We start from the raw sequence: 20328 nt of genomic DNA, 5'->3' as shown, positions 1-20328 counted from the left end.
TAAAAAAAAAATTACGCAAACCGGTTCAGAAATCTCAGAGATTTCGGTGTACATAGGTAGAAAAACACAACTCCCTTTTTGAAAGTCGGTTAAAAAAGTAGCCTATGTTGCATCCTGGTCAATCCTCTACTTGTCTGTGAAAATCCCGTCAAAATCGGTTCAGCCGTTCCAAAGGTTAGCCTTTTCAAACAGACAGACAGACAAAAATTTTAAAAACGTGTGATTCAGTTAAGGTATCGTTCAAATAACCCTATGAGCTTAATATGAGGTAGTTATTTCGAAATTACAGACAGACACTCCAATTTTATTTATTAGTATAGATATTATGGAAAATTTTGCAGCACGTGCTATTTTCACTTGGAATATCTCTAAAAGTAAAGTAAAAGTCTTATGTAAGGAATAAGCATTGATTTAATAAATGCTCTGTAAGTAAAAATGATTTAACTTGTATTATTACTAGATGATGCGCGCAACTTCGTTCCCGTGAATATAGGTTTTTAAAAATCCCGTGGGAACTCATTGATTTTCCGGGATAAAAAGTAGCCTATGTGTTAATCCAAGGTACAATCTATCTCCATTCCGAATTTCAGCCAAAACAGTCCAGTAGTTTTTGCGTGATAGAGTAATAAACATCCATACATCCATCGTACAAACTTTCGCGTTTATAATATTGGTTGGATTTATCAGTTTCCAACCTATATCGTCGGCTCTCTACCGAGCTCAGCTCTCAGATTGGGAAGAGTTTAGGCCATAGTCTACCATGCTGGCTAAGTGTGGAATTGGCAGACTTCACACACCTTTGGGAACATTATGGAGAACCTCGATAGCTCAACGGTTAAAGTAGCGGACTGAAATTCGAAAGGTCGCCGGTTCAAGCCCCATCTGTTGCACTATTGTCGTATCTACTCATAGCACAAGCTTTACGCTTAGTTGGAGGGGAAAGGGTAATATTAGTCAGCATGATAAACCTGGTTAGTATTCTTTTTAAAGAAAAAAAACTTAGGCATGCAGAATTCCATATTATGATGTTTTCCTTCACTATTAAAGCAAGTTAGAGGGCACATAATTCCAAAAAATTTGAAATGTCGAACCCCCGGACTCAACAAACGGCCGAAGTATTAACCACTTTACAGTTTAACTAGCTGATGCCCGCAGCTTCGCCCGCGTGGATTGGTCAGATCCCCTGCAGCATCAGGATTGAGGAGTTGGAATCCAAATTTTTTATGAAACAATGTCGCAAAGTTCCTCTATCGATTAAAAAAGAAATGACGCAAATCGCTTCAGAAATCTCGGAGATTTCGGTGTACATAGGTAGAAAAACACAACTCCCTTTTTGAAAGTCGGTTAAAAAAGTAGCCTATGTTACTCCCTGGTCAATTCTCTACTTGTCTGTGAAAATCCCGTCAAAATCGGTGCAGCCGTTCCCAAGATTAGCCTTTTCAAACAGACAGACAGACAGACAGACAAAAATTTTAAAAACGTGATTCAGTGTTGGTATCGTTAAAATAACCATATAAGCTTAATATGAGGTAGTTATTTCGAAATTACAGACCGACACTCCAATTTTATTTATTAGTATAGCTCGTATCATTATTAAATATTTTCCAGGCAAATAGAATCATCGTTATCTCTTGGTTACACTTTGTTCAGATGACTCAGCACAACTACACAAGTTACGACAACAAAGTGTTTACTGTAATACGGCGCATTGATTATGATATGCAGTTTGCAAATAGCCACTAAGCCGTTTACGTTTTCCTAGTACTTACCTGCACTAGATTACATCGCGGCTTCATCCCCATAATTCTATTACCGGTAAAAAGAAGGAAAGAAAGACAATGCATTTATTTGTTGTCGGTTTCACAGATAACAAGTGTAAATTAAAAATTTATAACACCCCCGACAAGTAAAGGTTACAATAACTAGAAAAGAGCTTCACTTTCAAACGGCTGAACCGATTTTCTTGGATTATAGCTAAGAACACTCTCGATCAAGTCACCTTACAAACAAAAAAGAACTAAATTAAAATCGGTTCATTAGTTTAGGAGCTACGATGCCACAGAGTTTTAATTGAAAAATAAATGAATATCTCCGAAATCGCTGAAAGACCGTTAGATCGTTAGACTAATTAGTGACGTAATCAGAACATTTGCTCCGTATCTCAGATATGAGGTTAATTGACTGACCTTGGATTTACACGCGTTGTCACGTGTTTCTTTGTTTGATATGTTCTGTACCTATTATATGCCTACTGTCGTCTCGGAGATTTGTCTCCACAAAGATGACAAATCGATGATGCTAAACATAGTAAGTATATTGCGCAGGCTAATGAGTAGTACCAACACTCTTCTCAGCGCATTGGCCAGGAAACTGGATAGTCCTCTCTGGAGGTGCTGGGGAGGTGCGCACATAGGCGCCAAGAGGCTCCCTCGGGCTTTTTAGTTATAGAATTAGTTGTTAAGCTAGAAATAAGTACCTACTAACATAGTTTAAGTGATTTGTCATACTAACACAATTATGGGTCTAATTGCCTGGAATAAAAGTTAATTTATTATTTAATATGGATCTATTAGAATTATGTAATACTAGAATCTAGATGCGACTTCATCCGCGTGGATTTAGGTTTGTAAAAATCCCGTGGGAACTCTTTAGTAGGTACCTACTTGTTTCGGGATATAAAGTAGCCTATGTCCTTCTCTAAATATAAATAACTTTTGCACACGGTCTAAGGTGCTTATCCATTAAATGGAAGAAGTGTGTACAAATTCACTTAACATTAAGTGATCGGCCTGTTCCTTTGCTCGCTATATTATTATTAAAAAAATAAATTCAAAGTCAAAGCCATTTGTTCAAAATAGGTACCATTGTACACTTTTTGATTGTCAATTATTATTGAACTTGTAAGATAACTGATGTAATGCTGATAATTCATTACGTAAACTTAACACTAAAACTACGAAGTTACTTCAACCCTTATCCTAAAATGGCATCATCTTTGGATCGTTTTTATAGAGTTTAGGTCCGGTTTAGAGAGTAGTTTAGGTAAACTTCGAAGTCTAAAAAGTTTGCGACATCCTCCAAATATTTTTGTAACTTCTAACTTATAGCAATACAATAATTCACAAATTGCTACGTTTTTTAAATTGAAGATCATTTGATAAAAGATGACCCATTTACGAATCACGAGATTTGTATAGCATCTCCAAAGAGAGTTGACCTCTGAACTTTAGACACAAAAGATCTAAAAATACCCGCAACATTCATAATAGTACCAACCCCGAGTTTCCATGCAGATGCATGTTTTGCTGATCAATAAACCGACGCTTTTTAGAGATTTATTGGAATGAATGCGAATCTCACTGCAGATAGGTGAAACTTTTCCAAAATGCCTTCCGGCGTCCGTGTTCCATAACTATAACAAGTTATACGCCACGTTTAAGAGCGTTGAAGCATGAGCCTGGAACACAAGTTTAGGTATTTACCCGAGGTTCTTTGTTTGTTTCCGTGAACGGACGTACCCAGCGCAGTTTAGTTTATAACAAACCGTTTTGATCCTAGACGATTTTCAAACAGATTATTTTTTCAATATTTTTAAGTATGTGGTGTTAGTTTGTCGTTTTTTTCAAAACAATGATGTTTTTTAAAACAGTGTATTGTCTTTATAGATTAAGTACGAGTGAATAAAACTTATAATTGTAGTCAGTACTTAATACTAATCTTTTATATACTTGTGTAAGTATAAGAGAGTCAAGAAATTATACAAAATTCAACTTTCCTTATACATATTTACGAAAATATGGTTCCCTTATCATTCACAGTATAAATAGTTACACCTACTATAATAATTTTCACACATATATTTATAAAGGCTAAAATAAATGTGAAATCCGTCTAAAATTTAAACAGTCTTAAATATTTAATTTGTAATATTATCAAAAATATAATGCAATGCTAATACTCATAAAGACATTGAGCATTTTTTATTTATTTATGGTCCTTTACAATCTTTTCAAATTTTATTGTTAGTACTAAATCGTACTTACCGTAAGCGCAAGACAATGGACAGTACAATGAAAGGGATTAACAGATACAAAAATGCAGATGTTACACTTGAGTAGGTATTTATTCATCAAAAATAAGTGCATTGCTACACGAGTAAGCTAGGGATACAAAAACAAAATAAGATAAAGTTCAAAAGTAAAAGTACAAAAACCCATCTACTACTTTTAAAGACTTCACCGCAGATAATTGATTTATATTTGAATATGTATAAATTATTATATACATGTATTCGAAATTTTCATAGTAACTGCTATGATTCGATATCAAACTCGATCCATCTATTTCAAGTTTATTTTTTCTCGATATACATTTCTTTTTCATGTCATGTGTAGGTAAACCAATTTCAATATACTTTTTGGGTTTTGTAGGTTATATCTCTTACATTCGTTTTGATTATGATAAGTTCTTTTATGACATATCGGAAAATTTTATGACATATGACAATATAGCCTCTAACACACGGAATGGTAAAACGAAGCCAAAGAGAGATCTCATTTATCAAAATTTAATGAGCAGTTTGGCAGTAATAAGTGAATCGATGAGCCAATAAACAAACAAATACGCAACACAACACGTGTCAGGTTGTGATGGCAATCAGGGTGAGGACGCCCCGCACACCCACACAATCCCTGGGCTAATCCGGTGCGGGATAGCGCGGGTGACGTGCGGGTGTGCCGAACGGCCCCCGCCTCATACCTCGATTGCCATCTCGACCTGTCACGTACTATACATAGCTCCCGAAAACTCAGTCCTCTCTTAGTTGGATAAAGTATTGTTTTGCAAAGACATAGCTGAGAATCTAATCACACTAATATTATAAAGGAGAAAGTTTGTATGTATGTGTGTGTGTGTGTGTGTGTGTGTATGTTTGTAACTCCTTCACGCAAAAACTACTGGACAGATTGGGATGAAATTTAGAATGCAGATAGATTATACCATGGATTCGCACACAGGCTACTTTTTATCCCGGAAAATCAAAAAATTCCCACGGGAATTTTAAAACACCTACATCCAAGTGAACGAAGTCGCGGGTATCAGCTAGTCACATCACACTAATATTATAAAGGCGAAAGTTTGTATGTGAGTGTGTGTGTGTGTGTGTGTGTGTGTGTGTGTGTGTTTGTTACTCCTTCACGCAAAAACTACTGGGCGGATTGGGCTGAAATTTAGAATAGAGATAGATTATACTCTGGTTTAGCATATAGGCTACTTTTTATCCCGGAAAATCAAAGAGTTCCCACGGAATTTTTAAAAACTACATCCACGCGAACGAAGTCGCGGGCATCAGCTAGTAAGTAATAAATGCAACTTTTTCTCCCGAAAAATATTATATGAACACTTCTCGCGGGATAGCATACTATTTTTCACGCATTTGTCATTCAATAACGCCACAACAGAGCTATGAATTGACGTAATTTTTTTAGGGTTCAAGCAAAAACGGAACCCTTATAGGATCACTTTGTTGTCTGTCTGTCTATCTGTCTTTCCATCGTGTCTGTCAAGAAACCTATAGGGTACTTCCCGCTGACCTAGAATCATGAAATTTGGCAGGTAGGTAGGTCTTACAGCACAAGTACAGGAATAAATCTGAAAACTGCGAATTAAAAAAAAATGTTTCAATTTTCAAACTAAGGTAACTATACCAAGTGGGGTATCATATGAAAGGACTTTACCTGTACATTCTAAAACAGGATTTTATTTATTTTTATGCATAATAGTTTTTGACTTATCGTGCAAAATGTTGGAAAAAATAGCCGAGTACGGAACTCTTAGTGCGCGAGTGTAACTCGCACTTGGCCGGTTGTTTTGCATAGACATAGTCGAGGAAAAAGTATTATAGACTACTTTTCCTTTCAAAAAAAAAAACAAATAGTTCCCGCAGGATAGCATGCTAAAACACATGATAAAATAACTTAGGCATTGCATAAAATATTGTAACAAACCTCAATTATTATTAAAACCTTGAATCACGCGAGCGAAGCCGCGGGTAATAGCTAGTTCAAAAATAAAACCATCATAAAGATCCACGAGGGATGACCACGTGCAAATGATAGTAATTATCCTATTGTTTCAGGTGTTATGGTAGAGTGTACAATGTATACAACCAAAATCTAAATACAAAATACCGTACTAATGCTGTAAAAGACAATAAACTAATGCTATTATGCAAATGAAAAAAAAGAAATCATAATGGAATACAAGAAACCGCGCTAATGCCATAAAAGGACGATGAATCATCAAAATTTTATTTAGCGGCTAGGACAAATAGCAAGGCTATTGGGATATAGCATTGTCAGCCGGTAATAACTGTAAAACTATAAGCCTTTAAGAATATTTGATTCTGAAAAATTATAATTCTAGTCAATAACTAATTATACAAAATTCAACTTTCCGTTTATTTAAAAACATGGTTTTCCTTATCACAAACGGTATAATGAAACCTTGAGTATTGAGTTTTACATATTTATAAAAGCTCTTGAAATAAATGTGAAACCCATGTAAAATTTAAACAGTTAAAAATTTATTTTTTAGAAATTATTAAAAATATAGATCAATGCCACTGCTCTGATAGGCATTGATCTATTCTCTACCGAAATCGCGTTTTACAATTTTTTTCAAATTTTGAAAATTAAATTATTCCCTTTCAATGACAGGGAACAATAGATACCAATGCAGCTATTTGCTCGAGGCAATACTTATTTATTAACTAGCTGATGCCCGCAGCTTCACCCGCGTGGATTTAGGTTTCTAAAAATCCCGTGGGAACTTTTGATTTTCCAGGACAAAAGTAGCCTATCCGTAATAGCCCGTCCCGGGGATGCAACGCATTTCTGTACCACGTAAAACATCTAAACGGATGATCCTTTAAAAATCCCGAGGGATCACCAGGATTTAGGAATGCAATTCCTTACAGCATCATATAAACACAATTTAAAAATATACAAAAAGTTTTAATCTATCTTTAAGAAAAAATAGCGAGTATTAAAAATACCTAGTATTGAGAAGTGATAGTCGCACTACAATTTCAGGTAAATCGTAAATAATCCGATAACAATTGCTAAGCAAACAAGCGTTACGTCCGTTCTCGGAGAGGCCTCGGCCGATACTAATTTCCTAGTTCAATTTACTATTGCTTGTTGCACGGTTTTGTAGTGTGTTTCAAGATTATTTTTTGGAAACAAATATTAATTAAATTTAATTTTTTTTTTCTGTTTATATTGCAAATATGTTCTTCTTTAATGAATACTTAGTTTTATTTATAAATGAAGAAAAATAACCCACCTAAATGACAGTTTTATGTGTCTGTAGTTTTATGAAATTATGACTTTTTTGTTTGAATTTTTATAATGTAAAAAATGCCAAACGAAAGATTTGGTTCTGTCATCTTATTAGTTCAGGACCTTTTCTTTGGTAAATATATCTCTTTGTGAGAATCGACCAAGTAACTTTTGATGTAGTGAACGTCAAAGATGACACGAAATCCAAAATTCAGTAATAGTCTTTTGGTATTTTAGGCAATAAAAGATAAACTATGAATAAATTGCAAAATGTTGTCTGTCAATTTAATAAAACAGGAAATATTCTACAAAGTAGTGTATACATGTTTTACATAAATGCAGTGTTTAATAAAATATAGGGGGGCAAAATGGCTTAAGAATAGCTCATGCCGGTTCAACACTCTTAACTTGAGTATCTACAAGGGACCTGCCTAAGTTACTGTTTTTAACCTATACCAGGGGTTGGCAAGTAATTTTAAGTGGGGTCCAATAATTTTGAAGCTTTCAATCGAGGTCCAGAAAAAATGTGGTAAATTACACCGGCGGCCTTGGGCCAGTTTTTCACAGTTTGGTTCACGTGAGGAACAGCAAATGCAAAAGTTATAATCCAACCAAAGTGCATATTATCTTGCAAAATGTGTGTGTAAAAGTTTAACTTTTCAATTCAGTCATTCATAGTTAATGGTTTATACTCTATGGTATATCTCTATAACAGAAACCGTGGGGACCTACACTCTACGTTTTCTCTGTAACGTGTACGATTTATTGTCTATGCTATAGACGATAACCTGGAGACATAAAGGAATAGACAATTCAGATAAATAAATTGATAAATTATAATCCGTTTGAAGCCGAAACGTAGCATGGTAGTTCAGTAAAATGTATATACCACTACCATAAAACTTGACCTACCGTACGCCCTTCAGTCAAACTAATTTAATAATGTTTGTTTCAGCGCTACAGAACTGCGAATCAATATTGGACCAAGCGATCGTCACGAAAATAGACACTAACGCCACCGGGCAAAGCGCCATTTTATGCCCCGGAAGCATAGACAAGACGAACTTTAACGCGCACTCTGGGGTGATCAAATCAGGGCTATGCCATTTAGCCATACCACGGGGATGGTCATGGGGTGGACCCGCGTCCCCATTCTGTCCCATTTGGGCAGAATTCAAAGTGCCTGATTGACACATGGTCACCATAGATAATAGAAAAAATTCTCTTGTATATTGTGCGACTACTGCACTAGTGTCGATCTTGCAATTCCTCTTTGTATTCCTTTTGATGTCTTAAAGCGGCCATGTTGGATTTAGTGTCACTTTTTGCCGCCAATTCACCTATTCGTTGTCTTTTAACGTGGGCAGACATTGTTGTTATGCCACTTCAAGGTATTTGCATGCCATTTTAATCTCATTAAAAGTCTTTAGTTGTACAAATGATATAGAGACAGGATTGTTGTTCGATTGTACACATAACCTCTAAATTAAACTCATAATAGTGTTAACTGCTATCCTATGCACATTGTCCCCTGCAGAAAAGTATAACACTATATAGACCTGTTACACCCGATGTATTGAAAAGCATGCTAACCTTTTTTGTAAGGGGCGTGGAGAAAAAAATGCCACTATCCTTAAAACTAGCCCCTTAGCCCTTTTAAATTATAGATGTAACGCTATAACTCCGCTGTCCATCTGTCCGTCTGTCTGTCATCGGGCTTTATCTCGTAATAGGTAGAGTCAAAATTTTTACAGATGGTCTGTGAGCTAGTGCTTATGCCCGCGACTTCGTCCGTGTGGACTACACAAACTTCAAACCCCTATTTTACCTCGTTAGATGTTGAATTTTCAATAATCCTTTCTTAGTGGATGTCTACGTCATAATAGCTATCTGCATGCATAATTCAGCCCGATCCGTCCAGTAGTTTGAGCTGTGCGTTGAAAGATCAGTCAGTCAGTCAGGTTTTACTTTTATACATTTATATGTATATATTGTATATTTCTATTGCCGCTATAACAACAAATAATAAAAATTTCAAAATGGCTGCCATGAAAATTTGAAAAAATTAAATAGTGTTATTTCTTGTACGATGGTACGGAACCCTTCGTTTGGAGTCCAACTCGCGCTTGACCGATTTTTGCATCCACTATCACCCTTCCCGCAACCCTTGCCCTACCCACCACACTGTCTCAGTGAAACAGTATACCTATAGGTAGTATTTTGTACAATCGAATGTTTCGTCTCCAGTAAATAGTATTTTTATCATCGGACTTATAATATAACTCCTAGAATCCTAAGAAAACATATTGTTTTATTGATATTTTATCCCGGGGTTGTTAACTTGATCGCTTTAAGCATAGAATAAACAGAAAATCTATTTTTCATAAAGGAGGCCATGTTTACAATTACAAATTAAATTAAAAAAAATATGCTTACCAATTTTTCGCATGAACTTCTTGTATAATATATTAATGTACCTATACTTATTTATGTTATCGCCCAAACACGATTTTAGAACGAACTGAATTTGTCTAAACCAAACTATTTGTCCTAAAATCGAATTTGGCTGCTAACATAAATATTTATTGTAAAATATAGTTATTATTTATATAGTAAATTATTATTGATGTAAAATATATTTCTGTATATAGGGTGTATTTTAAAATTTAACTGTCTATCATGAAATCGTGTTTTTAGTAAAATATTATTTAATTCATTAACATTAAAATGTCTTATCACAAAAACTTTAGATTAGTTTAACACTTGTTTACCCTGTGTCGGATTGAGTAAACTTTTTGAGTTGCGCTTAAAGTTTTTGTAGTAAGACAGTAACTAACAAGTAAAAAATGTTGCACATTGGATTAAAGTTTATGTATTTATCTACCCTATCCCTTACCTGTAATTTGAAAAATATGGCTAGCAATGGGTTAGCAACTTGCTAATCGTACTTTTCAAATGACAGTTGACAGATAAAGCAAATATGGCGCATTGATCCTTAAACTATACTCTATTCACGCAAAGAAGTTAGTATAGGGTTTTCTCTGTAATCCCATATACATGATAGAGCAAAAAACTTCAGTGGGCGTTAACCATTTTGAGTCACCGACCAATCACAAACCACATAATATGTTTTCGAAAACATTTTCGAATTGAATTTGGAATGTTTTTTGAAAACATGTTTTTAATGAATCTCTGGCCTTGTCATTTGTATGGGATCGCTTAACAGAGAGAGCGCTATACTAACTTCTTTCCGTGGATAGAGTATACCAAACATGAAAAAGCAACTTTTTTTATAAGATCGTAATTGTATGTAGTGACATGTTGTACGTCCACAAAATAGTTTATAATTACAATTTTCGATTCTATTTTATAAGATTAAAACTATAAAAATTAATTCTTTTCAAATAAATAAAAATAGTATAGACTACCTACTACTTAAACAGATGTGGCCAAATATTAAAGCTAGAATCAGTAAAACATGTCTACATACTAATATTCCATTATTTTGTTTTATCTATCTGACTGCTAAACTTTTCTACTTTAAAAATATAGATAAGAGATATTTTTTTGAAAAAAAAAGTGTTTGTAATGTCGTAACAGCGTACCTGATTATGCTTTCCTTGATGTTTAAAATATGTTGCAAAAAACTTCCAAAAATTATTCTCATTGAGGAACAATGCAGGACTTATTACGTATTTCAGTAGATATATTAATAATTAGGGGCCAATTGCATATCAGGCTGTTAAAGTTGACTAAATCCATGACTAAGATAAAGTTTTGGCCCAATATTAACAAACCCGCAATAGTACAACCCAGTAATGAAACTTTAATCGCCAGGTATACAAATTACTACATCGACCTTTTTAGAAAGAGATTTCGGCTTCGTAGGGTTCGTCTCTGTCACTCATACCTATGTGACGTTTTGTCAGTCTCAACGACGGAGACAACGCTTTACGATACCTACCACTATCTCTTTCCAAAGATCGATGTACAATATTTCCTACCGGGTACTGTACGCAGTACGTAGTGTCCAACAAGCAGGGCACCGGATATTAACCGTATTCGAAACCGGTTCAAAGCTTGTCAACAAGTAAAGTACTTATAGATCGTTTCAATGATTAGTTCCTAAGGCGTTATGTTGGCTCCCCTGTCTGTCTAAGTCATTGGGTGGTCATTGGCACCATATTGGCATGAGAAGACGTAGATTTTGTTTATTTTCATTTGATTTTCATTTCATTCATTCATAAAAATCAAATGAAAATAAACAAAATCTGTGTCTTCCTATGCAAATAATATGGTGCCAATGACTTGGACGGACAGGGGAGCCAACATAACGCCATTGGAACAATACGTTGACACGATCTATAACTGTCAAACTCCTAACCTGTTATTGGTTAACTTTGGAGACAAATCGAGGTGCTTGTGTACATTGAGTCCGTAGAGATCTACTTAAAATATTTTCATATTATTGTATACTTTTGAACTGATCTCGTATTTAATAATTCCCATCTTACTAATTTAAAAAATTAATTTAAAACATTTTTTGTCCTTTTTTTTTACGGAAATTACAAACGCCAAATACAGCTTAAGGGCTTTTGTGGACTCTTGAGCCGAATCCGAGGAAAAAATTCACAAAATGGCCTCAATATTAAATACTAGAGGATGCCCGCGACTTCGTCCGCGTGGATTTAGGTTTTTAAAGATCCCGTGCGAACTGTTTGATTTTCCGGAATAAAAAGTTGCCTATGTGAATTACAGGGACGCAAGCTACCTCGGTACCTTTCATACAAATCGGTTAAGCGGATGGGTTTTTGGGAATGCCGTGGGAATTTTTTGATTTTCCGGGATAAAAAATAGCCTATGTCCGTCCCCGGGACATAAGCTTACCCCTTTACAGACAGAAAGACAGACACACTTTCGTAAATATAATATTAGTATGGACTAAGCAACTGTATTTTCACGGGTTTGGCTAGACACAGGCAATTTAAATAGTGTTAGTGCAAAACTGATCGAAATAGACATGCTATTTTTTTAGTTTTCTGTACAACGTAAGTTGTGATTGTCACATTGGTACTATCGCAATTGTTATGATTGGATGAATTGATTGATTCTGGTTGCAACAGTGCATTTTTGGCATCTTAGCAATTAATTTCAGCCAATCAGAAGTTATTGCGATCTTCAAACTGTCATACATTTGTGAAATAATATGATTTTATCTAATAAGTTTCACCTTATATCAAATTATAATATTTATGTAAAAAGTTAAACGAAATGCAATATTAAGTAAAGTTATCGCATGAATTTACCGATATTGTGATAAAAATGTAATTTATTTTTTATGTTTATTATTTTATTTTAAAATTTGTTACGTGTTACCGTGGTGTCGTTTATTTGATGGATTTAAATAAATAAATGAGAATTTTAGTATGATTTTTATTATCTCCCATTTTTTTATTCTACATCCTCCATATTGGATCATCACGCTGACGTCACATTCTCTTATTGATTGATAATATAATAGAGGTTTTCATAGTTTTTATTAGAAAATAAACATAAGTAAAGTAATGAAATAATTTTAATGTCACAAAATCACTATAAAATATGACATTTAGTTATGTCAATTGCAGATATAATCTTAATACACGACTGCTCAAGAACTCAAGAAGCAACGATAAAGTATTATTTGAATACAAAATATATTATTTTATAAGGAATTTACAATAATAAGAAAATAAATAAAAATGTTACAAACGCAACTTAGGATCGAGTCCATGTTATTTCACTATGAGACAACTTATCAGGCAGATTATCGTCACGGTGAGATTCGAGAGTATCCAAAGACCGTATTTAAGCCTAAGCCTGTAAAGGAACGTACCTTAGCGTACAGGAACGTAAACAACCTTCACACGATGACGGAGTGGAAGGGAGATGTTCCATCTTTCAGCCTGACGCATGCTCCAAAGGAAATCGTTAGGACCAACCCGCATGTTGTTATGAAACCATTGGTAAGTTTTTAAACTATTATGTTGTTAGAGATAGATTGGGCAGGGAACGAATTAACGGTATTTTTTTCGTAGCGTTACCAAAATACCGTTATGTTAACGTTAAAAAGTAACGATACGCATACATCCATTAACGTTATCTAAATACCGTTATTAATACTTACCGGTACAAGTATCAATACTTAAAGGACTATAACCGGTACTTAATTGAAGTAGGTACACCAAACTCTACGATGTGTACTTACAAAGTAGCACGCACAAGCTAGCTGCAAAGTGTCGCTACTACCATCTAGTAGTCGCTTTACCTACTGACTGAACATACATATCACTTTCGTTACTGGCAGTAAGGGAAACCGTGGCTTAACGGTCAAAGGGTTCGAGGGCGAACCCAAAAGACGCTGGTTCGAATCCTGCCGGTTCCACACTCATTGATATGTACTTAAAAATTATTTACAATTTTGGTACCTAACAGGAGGAAAAAGAAGACTTAGAAAGGGAGATAGCTCAAAAGACTCGTCCCCGGCTGGTCGTGGCACCGGCAGTGAGCATGGATGACATCGCCGACCCGACCGCGCGCAGCATCCTGTGTACTGACATGTACACCAGCGAGATGCGCCGCGGCATGCGCGAGGCGGTTGCAGCATTACCACCGCAAGTGAAGGCGCCTTTACCGGAACTTCCTGCGCCTGCTAATCCGGTAAATATACCTTATAGACTATTGTGCGTCCAGTCCCTCGAGATGCAACTTTACAAGGAAACCATCGGAGGTATATCTTCAAGAAAGCGCTTGATCCGTTCGCATAGAGAATCAAATACCCGTTCTTCACAATCACAAGTGTGCGAAGGATCCTCTGTGGACCACCCGTTAAGGACACGAAAAACTCATCCATACTCTTGTTCACAGTCAACACCAGACTGGTGACATATTTTGCTGGCAGTGTGCATATTTTGGGTGTCTCGCATTGCAATCGCAAACCTCTGTGTCACTATCTACTTACATACTCATGTTTTTTAGTAACTACTAGAAGATAGATAAGTATTTACCTGCCTACTTTGAAGACATTTTAGGTAAATATAACAAAAAATTGGGGGCTCGCTGCGCTCTTGCTAGTGATCGTATCCTTCAATCAAGTAAAATATTACGTTACTACTTACGAGGTTCCCACTTCCTTTAGTCTTTTTTTTTTTTCTTCTCTGGTCTGGCTTTACACTGATTAGCCAATGTCAAGTGTGTAGATATTTACAAGTTAGGAAAACTATATGTATAAGTATGGTCTTCGTCTGTGCTGGCGCCCGCCGACATACACGCGGCGCCCCTTTAGAGCGCTTCTCAGTCAGTTCCTCGGTCAGTTCCACCACCAATAAACACCAGCGGGACACAAAAACCGGCCACTTCTAACAAAAAAAACACTCCAAAAAATCACAACACGCGCGCCAACAAACGCCACCACAGACAAAGTCCCTTCATTTAGTCTACCTTTATTTATTTTTTCAAATTTAGATCGCTCTACCGAAGCTGCAGCCGCCGTACGTGTCACCAGAGTGGCGCATGGAGACTGTCTCGTGGGACAACAAACAGTTGCGAGCGCACTGCGATCCCACCAGAGAGTTCTGGCTCACACGAGACCCCATGAAGTGAGTATAGCTTTAAATACGTGATGCTCATGCTGTGAGGACACCTGCGATCAATAATTTGATAGCAGTGTGTTGAGATGATGACAAAGTGTATGCACAGAACTTGTACGCTAGTTTGTTTATCACTTGCATAATAATTATTACATGCAAGCGACAGTTAGGTACCTACGCATTTTATTTACAAGTTCAAAACACTATTACCTACAGATACAGGTGCATTTCCAACATTCTGCAAGCTACATGCAACTTGCATGCAAGGCACTTGCACATTAGACCAAGTTTTTAAATTGGGCCGTATTTAGTTTGGGTTTTCAATTTGGTTATTGGCTAGTTGGGTCGACTTTAATTCTGATTTAAGTTGATTTTGCTTTCAGGTGCAGAATATGCGATGAGTCAGCTCTAGTTGCCGCGCATAGAAAGATGAAGTGCAATTTAAAATTTTCGAGCCGTTAAACCTGTAAAGGCTAACCAGTCAGTGTAATTTAATACTTACCTAACTAGTTAAATTTTTTATTAATTAGTTTTTGACTTAAGTGAGACACCTGTCATGCACTTGTCTCACTTACCTATTTTATAAAAATATTTAAGTATATTGTTGCTAATAGGTTACGTGTTTGAAATGTTTTTTATTTTGTTTAAGTGGTTTTTAAGAATAAATAATGTGAAAAATACCTGTATTTGATTTTTATGAACCTCCTGTATTGTTACGAATGTCCAATGTGTGAATGCCAAGGTGTTACTTTAGCAACCATACCAAGTAAAGATTTAAGAGATCTCATATATAAGCTGATTCATGAATACCTTTTTTGTATCGTAAATAAATGGATTAAAAAATGATTAATTTACTACGTAACTTGGAGTATTTATTCATCCAAGGTAACTAGGTCATGTTTAATCTATGGCCAGCCTTGGCCTTATCTTGGCATCTTTCATAATATTTTTGCATATTGCATTATAGATTGTAAATTTCGAGAAATTTTTACACAATTTCTTACGTTTTTATAATTTTTGAGACACATTTTATTTCTCAAAATGTCCGCCGAAAAACATTTTGAAGACATGCTCTTCAATTACGAAACATCGTACAGAACGTATCACCGCAATGGTGAAATTAAGCCAATCATAAAAACGGTGTTTAAAGCTAAACCGTCTTGCTATAGAATCAGGCCTCCACCTTTGAAGGATATTCATACATTGGTAGATTGGAAGGACGCAAGGGTGCCGCCTTTTACCTTGCTACATAAGCCTAAGGATATCGTTCAAACTAATCCCAGGGATGTCCAGCAGCCTTATGTTAGTTTGAAGTTTTTTGACAATCTATAATATACCTAGGTATTATATTTTTAAAGTAAATTAGGCGTAATTATAATTATCCTAAACCATGCTTTATATTCTTTTCCAACCAAAGTGATTTCCAATAGAAGACTAAGGGTGCTTGCATCATCGATGGCTTGCATAAAGATTGCCGGTACCGATTGGTAAGGGTAACAACCCTATATTGATCTTAAGAGCTCTCACATAGAGATATAGATAGGTAACAAATAACAATATAAGGCTATTTTACCCGAACGGGCAGTGAGCGGTGCAGACTCGCAACGACTTGTCACTTGTCAATGCCGTAAACTTATGCAAGCATTGAGGGGCACGGTGCGGCTCTCAAAAAGGGAAGCGAACGAACACGGTGATGAAATACATCTCATTGGCTGGGCAGCACATAAATGAGTGAACGAGACAAAAGATGCGCTTCTATCGGATGTCGCACTTTACAGTTTTTATTACCTGTAGGAGAAGCCAATAGACGTAGACTTGGAACACGCAAAGAACACGCGTCCTCGAGTTTTCATAACACCAGCCTTGAGTTTGGATGATGCCCCACCAGAGTAAGTCACATTATTATACCTAATAATAATATTATGTATAATGTAGTGGGTATAGGTACCTAGGAATCCCAGGAACTGTTAGGTACCATTACTTAATTATTTAGCGTTAAAACTACAAAAACATTTCGTTATATTTTGTTAAAAGGGTAACGTTATTGATAGCGGTATATCCGAACGTTTCATTTTTATCGTAAGTTCTTCTTCGTTCACTACTACTTTGTACTTACATGGCGGGCGTCGTTAGTTAGAGATATCAGATAGGTATAGAATTACCGGTATAAGTATTAATACTTACCTATACCGGTATTTTTTTTACTTTTTGAATTTGCGCAGAAAACGCAAACTGCTGGTAGATGAAATGTACACCACCACAGCTCGAAGGAGCAGTGCTTTGGCGGCCACGGCGCCCAGCGTGAAAGCTCCCTTGCCTGCCTCGCCGGCTCCTGCTAATTTGGTACGGGTATATACCAAGTACCTACCAAGATATACCGACTGTCCGATACCGATATACCGTACTCGGGTATTTTTTCCGACATTTTGCACGATAAATCAAAAACTATTAGTTATGCATAATAATAAATAAAAATCTGTTTTAGAGTGTACAAGTAAAGCCCTTTCATATAATACCCCACTTGGTAAATACCTTACTTAGGTATACTTATTATTTATTCATGAACACATTTTTTTTTTGTGATGTCACTAGTACAAATTCACGGCTTTCGGATTTTTTCCTTTTCTGGTACTATAAGACCTATCTACGTACCTGCCAAATTTCATGATTCTAGGTCAACGGAAAGTACCCTATAGGTTTTCTTGACAGACAGACAGACAACAAAGTGATCCTATAAAAGTTCCGTTTTTTTCAGGTAGGTACGGGACCCTAAAAATATTTCAAAATTTTGCTGTGTAGGTACTCACACAATTTTTTATAAAATGCAGTTCACACTTCCAAAGCTCGTGCCGCCATATGTGTCTCCGGAATGGCGCATTGAGTCGGCAGCATGGGACGCGCGACAGCTGCGCGCCTGCTGCGATGCGACAAGGGAGTTCCACCTCGCCAGGCCTTTGCGGTAAGCTATGCCTTCACGCGTAAGCCATAATGCCATGGTGCAACTCAAACGCTTGAGGGAGATGTAAGTTATTCAATACGGCTAAACTCACCAGCACTGGTACAGAAGACAGATCTCTGGCAGATAAACAGAGAACCTATCACTGAATGCACCTAGTAAATAAATTAGAAAGGCTAAAAGAAGTTATGGAAAAGGTTCTGCGAGTAAGTAGCTTACGTGATTTACTTACGATAGGTATTTGTAAATATTTTGAAGTACATTATCGTATCCTCTCACAAATTACGTAAGTTGAAAAATTTACTTACGTGAGTTAAACTTACAAGTGTAATCGCAGCCTAAAAATTACTTATGTATTTTTCAGATGTGATGCCTGTAAGTTCACCGCCGCGCGTGAAGCTCAAATGAAATTACAGAAACAAATGAAAAACAGTTGAAACTTTCAATCAATTTTATTGCAAACAATAACATTATTAAGAGGGCTCTCTCCGTCACTCGTTTCCACTCGTTTCATACAATCGTAGTTCCAATTTCATTTGAATATCAAGCAATCAAAGTCCATGAAATTTTGCACATATATTCTAGAAACTAATATCTATGTCTGTGGTTTTCCAGATTTCTGTTAAAATATTCTGTTTCAAAGTTACGCGGTCTTAAAATTTTCATACAAATCTTCGAGCCCCTGTAATTTTAAAACTACATATTTTTAGAAAAATCTAAAACACCACAGACACAGATATTAGTTTCTAGAATGTCTGCAAAATTTCATGGACTTTGGTTGCTTAATATTCAAATGAAATTGGAACTACGATTGTATGAAACGAGTGGAAACGAGTGACGGAGAGAGCCCTGTTAACCATGCAAGAAATATGAGAGGAATATTGTTTGTTTAGATTGTTCTTATATATTTAATTTTGATAATAACTTTAATTTACAATAAACAATTTCAATATAATATTGTTTTTACTGTAAGTACTGGTTGTGTTTAAGTTACAAAAACTGAATTAATATCACGTACGTACGGAATTTTGTCGTTACTAAAAATAACTTTCGAACTAGGGAAAGATTTTTACGAAGAGATCAAAATAATTACTATTTCAAAAAAGCATATATAAGAAAATCTATTAAAATAACTAACTTGTATACAGAGCATTAAGTATAATTTCATAAACAAAGCAATTTGGAATTCCATAGTACTCTTTACGAATATGTATGTAGTTCCTTTAACATTGAATCAAATATTCTATAACCAGCATGCAGTGGTATTAACTAACTCATGATATAACTGGCTAGACAAATAGATAGATAGATACAAAGTTCACCCGTCGACTGAACGTCCTTACTGGATAGCCTTATTGTTCTTACATAATATTTTTTAACAACATTTTACATCATCATATTATAATTACTTAGATAATTCTTAGATAACCAAATGCGAAAAACAAGAGATATTATTGAACAGTATACCTTATATCACATTGGTTAACTATTACCTATGTATAATTATACATTTCTAATTCATTATTTTTATATTTTTAGAATCATAATGTTATATAACATGACTAATGACTATATTACTATATTTTGTAACATAATATAACATTTACGAAATAAATGTCTGAGCACCGAAGTATCGCAAGGCATAAATCATAATTAAAAGAAAACCTTCCATTATAAAGATAAAATAATTCCTTAATTCTACTCAACTTTATTATTACACTTCATCTTCAATTGCAGTCTTCATAGTATAATTTTACATTCCTAATAATAATAATTCATAACAATAATATAATGTACGTTAATTTCAGCTTATACTTATTTATTAAACCTAGTTTTGCTTAAAAGGCAAAATAAGAACTCAATATTATATGTCTCTACACTTACTTTTCATACTATTATAAAATGCAAAAATATTTTTTTTTCAGTACTAGAATATCTAAATATTTTTAAATAAATTTAACTAGAATCTAACTAGCAACAAGTCTAATTTCATTTTGGAATTACATATTTTGGTTACTTAAAAAAAATTAATATGTAAGGCAATAACTGAACATTAAGTTGATCTCAATGTTATATAACATGCCAAATATTACTATTGTTACATATAACATCTTTTATAATAACAATATGGTAACATTTATATTGTAAGTATTGAATATTTCTTATAATATTTAATCGTTATAATAATTGAATTGCATGTGACTACAAGATTTTATTTGATTTACAAAAATGCATAATATCATACCAATATTTAAAACAAAATTGAAATAATTTGATGAATTGATACATTTTTATTTAATTAAAAGAACAGATTATTAAATATAATTCTATAACCCTAATTTTATCATAATGCTTTTAAACATTCCTTACAATAATTTTAACAAAACGAAAAAAATATTAGAAA

General features: G+C 35.0%; 2 protein-coding genes and 1 long non-coding RNA gene across 3 annotated transcripts in view; 2 read left to right on the top strand and 1 right to left on the bottom strand.

Annotated features, from left to right (window-relative positions):
* The window catches only part of LOC123869342 (endonuclease/exonuclease/phosphatase family domain-containing protein 1-like), a 30591-nt gene extending 21366 nt beyond the window's left edge, over positions 1 to 9225 (top strand). Inside the window, exon 6 of the mRNA XM_045912218.1 lies at positions 8296 to 9225. Coding sequence (XP_045768174.1) covers positions 8296 to 8531 — 236 coding nt within the window. The 3' untranslated portion in view covers positions 8532 to 9225. The remainder of the gene's footprint in view (positions 1 to 8295) is intronic.
* On the bottom strand, positions 7636 to 12109 carry LOC123869348. Its single transcript, XR_006796870.1, has 3 exons — positions 11194 to 12109; positions 7768 to 7771; positions 7636 to 7645 (listed from the first exon to the last, which is right to left on the bottom strand). It is a non-coding gene; the product is annotated as an uncharacterized LOC123869348 (long non-coding RNA).
* An 859-nt stretch (positions 12110 to 12968) lies between these two features.
* LOC123867378 lies at positions 12969 to 20312 on the top strand. The gene is made up of 10 exons (XM_045909387.1): positions 12969 to 13345; positions 13815 to 14039; positions 14844 to 14977; positions 15352 to 15402; positions 15991 to 16270; positions 16763 to 16857; positions 17191 to 17311; positions 17797 to 17927; positions 18289 to 18401; positions 18781 to 20312. The coding sequence occupies exons 1-9, from the start codon at positions 13082 to 13084 to the stop codon at positions 18359 to 18361; spliced, it is 1374 nt and encodes a 457-aa protein (XP_045765343.1). The 5' UTR covers positions 12969 to 13081; the 3' UTR covers positions 18362 to 18401; positions 18781 to 20312.
* Positions 20313 to 20328: the final 16 nt, after the last annotated feature.

This window comes from Maniola jurtina, chromosome 1 (assembly GCF_905333055.1).
Source record: "Maniola jurtina chromosome 1, ilManJurt1.1, whole genome shotgun sequence".
Lineage (NCBI taxonomy): Eukaryota > Metazoa > Arthropoda > Insecta > Lepidoptera > Nymphalidae > Maniola > Maniola jurtina.
This window is presented reverse-complemented; position numbering and strand designations above follow the sequence as displayed.

Coding starts and splice junctions, on each gene's coding strand:
- LOC123867378 (XM_045909387.1), top strand. CDS start 13,082: ATGTTACAAACGCAACTTAGGATCGAGTCCATGTTATTTCACTATGAG. Junction 14,040..14,843: donor TTCCTGCGCCTGCTAATCCG/GTAAATATACCT, acceptor TTTCAAATTTAG/ATCGCTCTACCGAAGCTGCA. Junction 17,312..17,796: donor CGCCGGCTCCTGCTAATTTG/GTACGGGTATAT, acceptor TATAAAATGCAG/TTCACACTTCCAAAGCTCGT.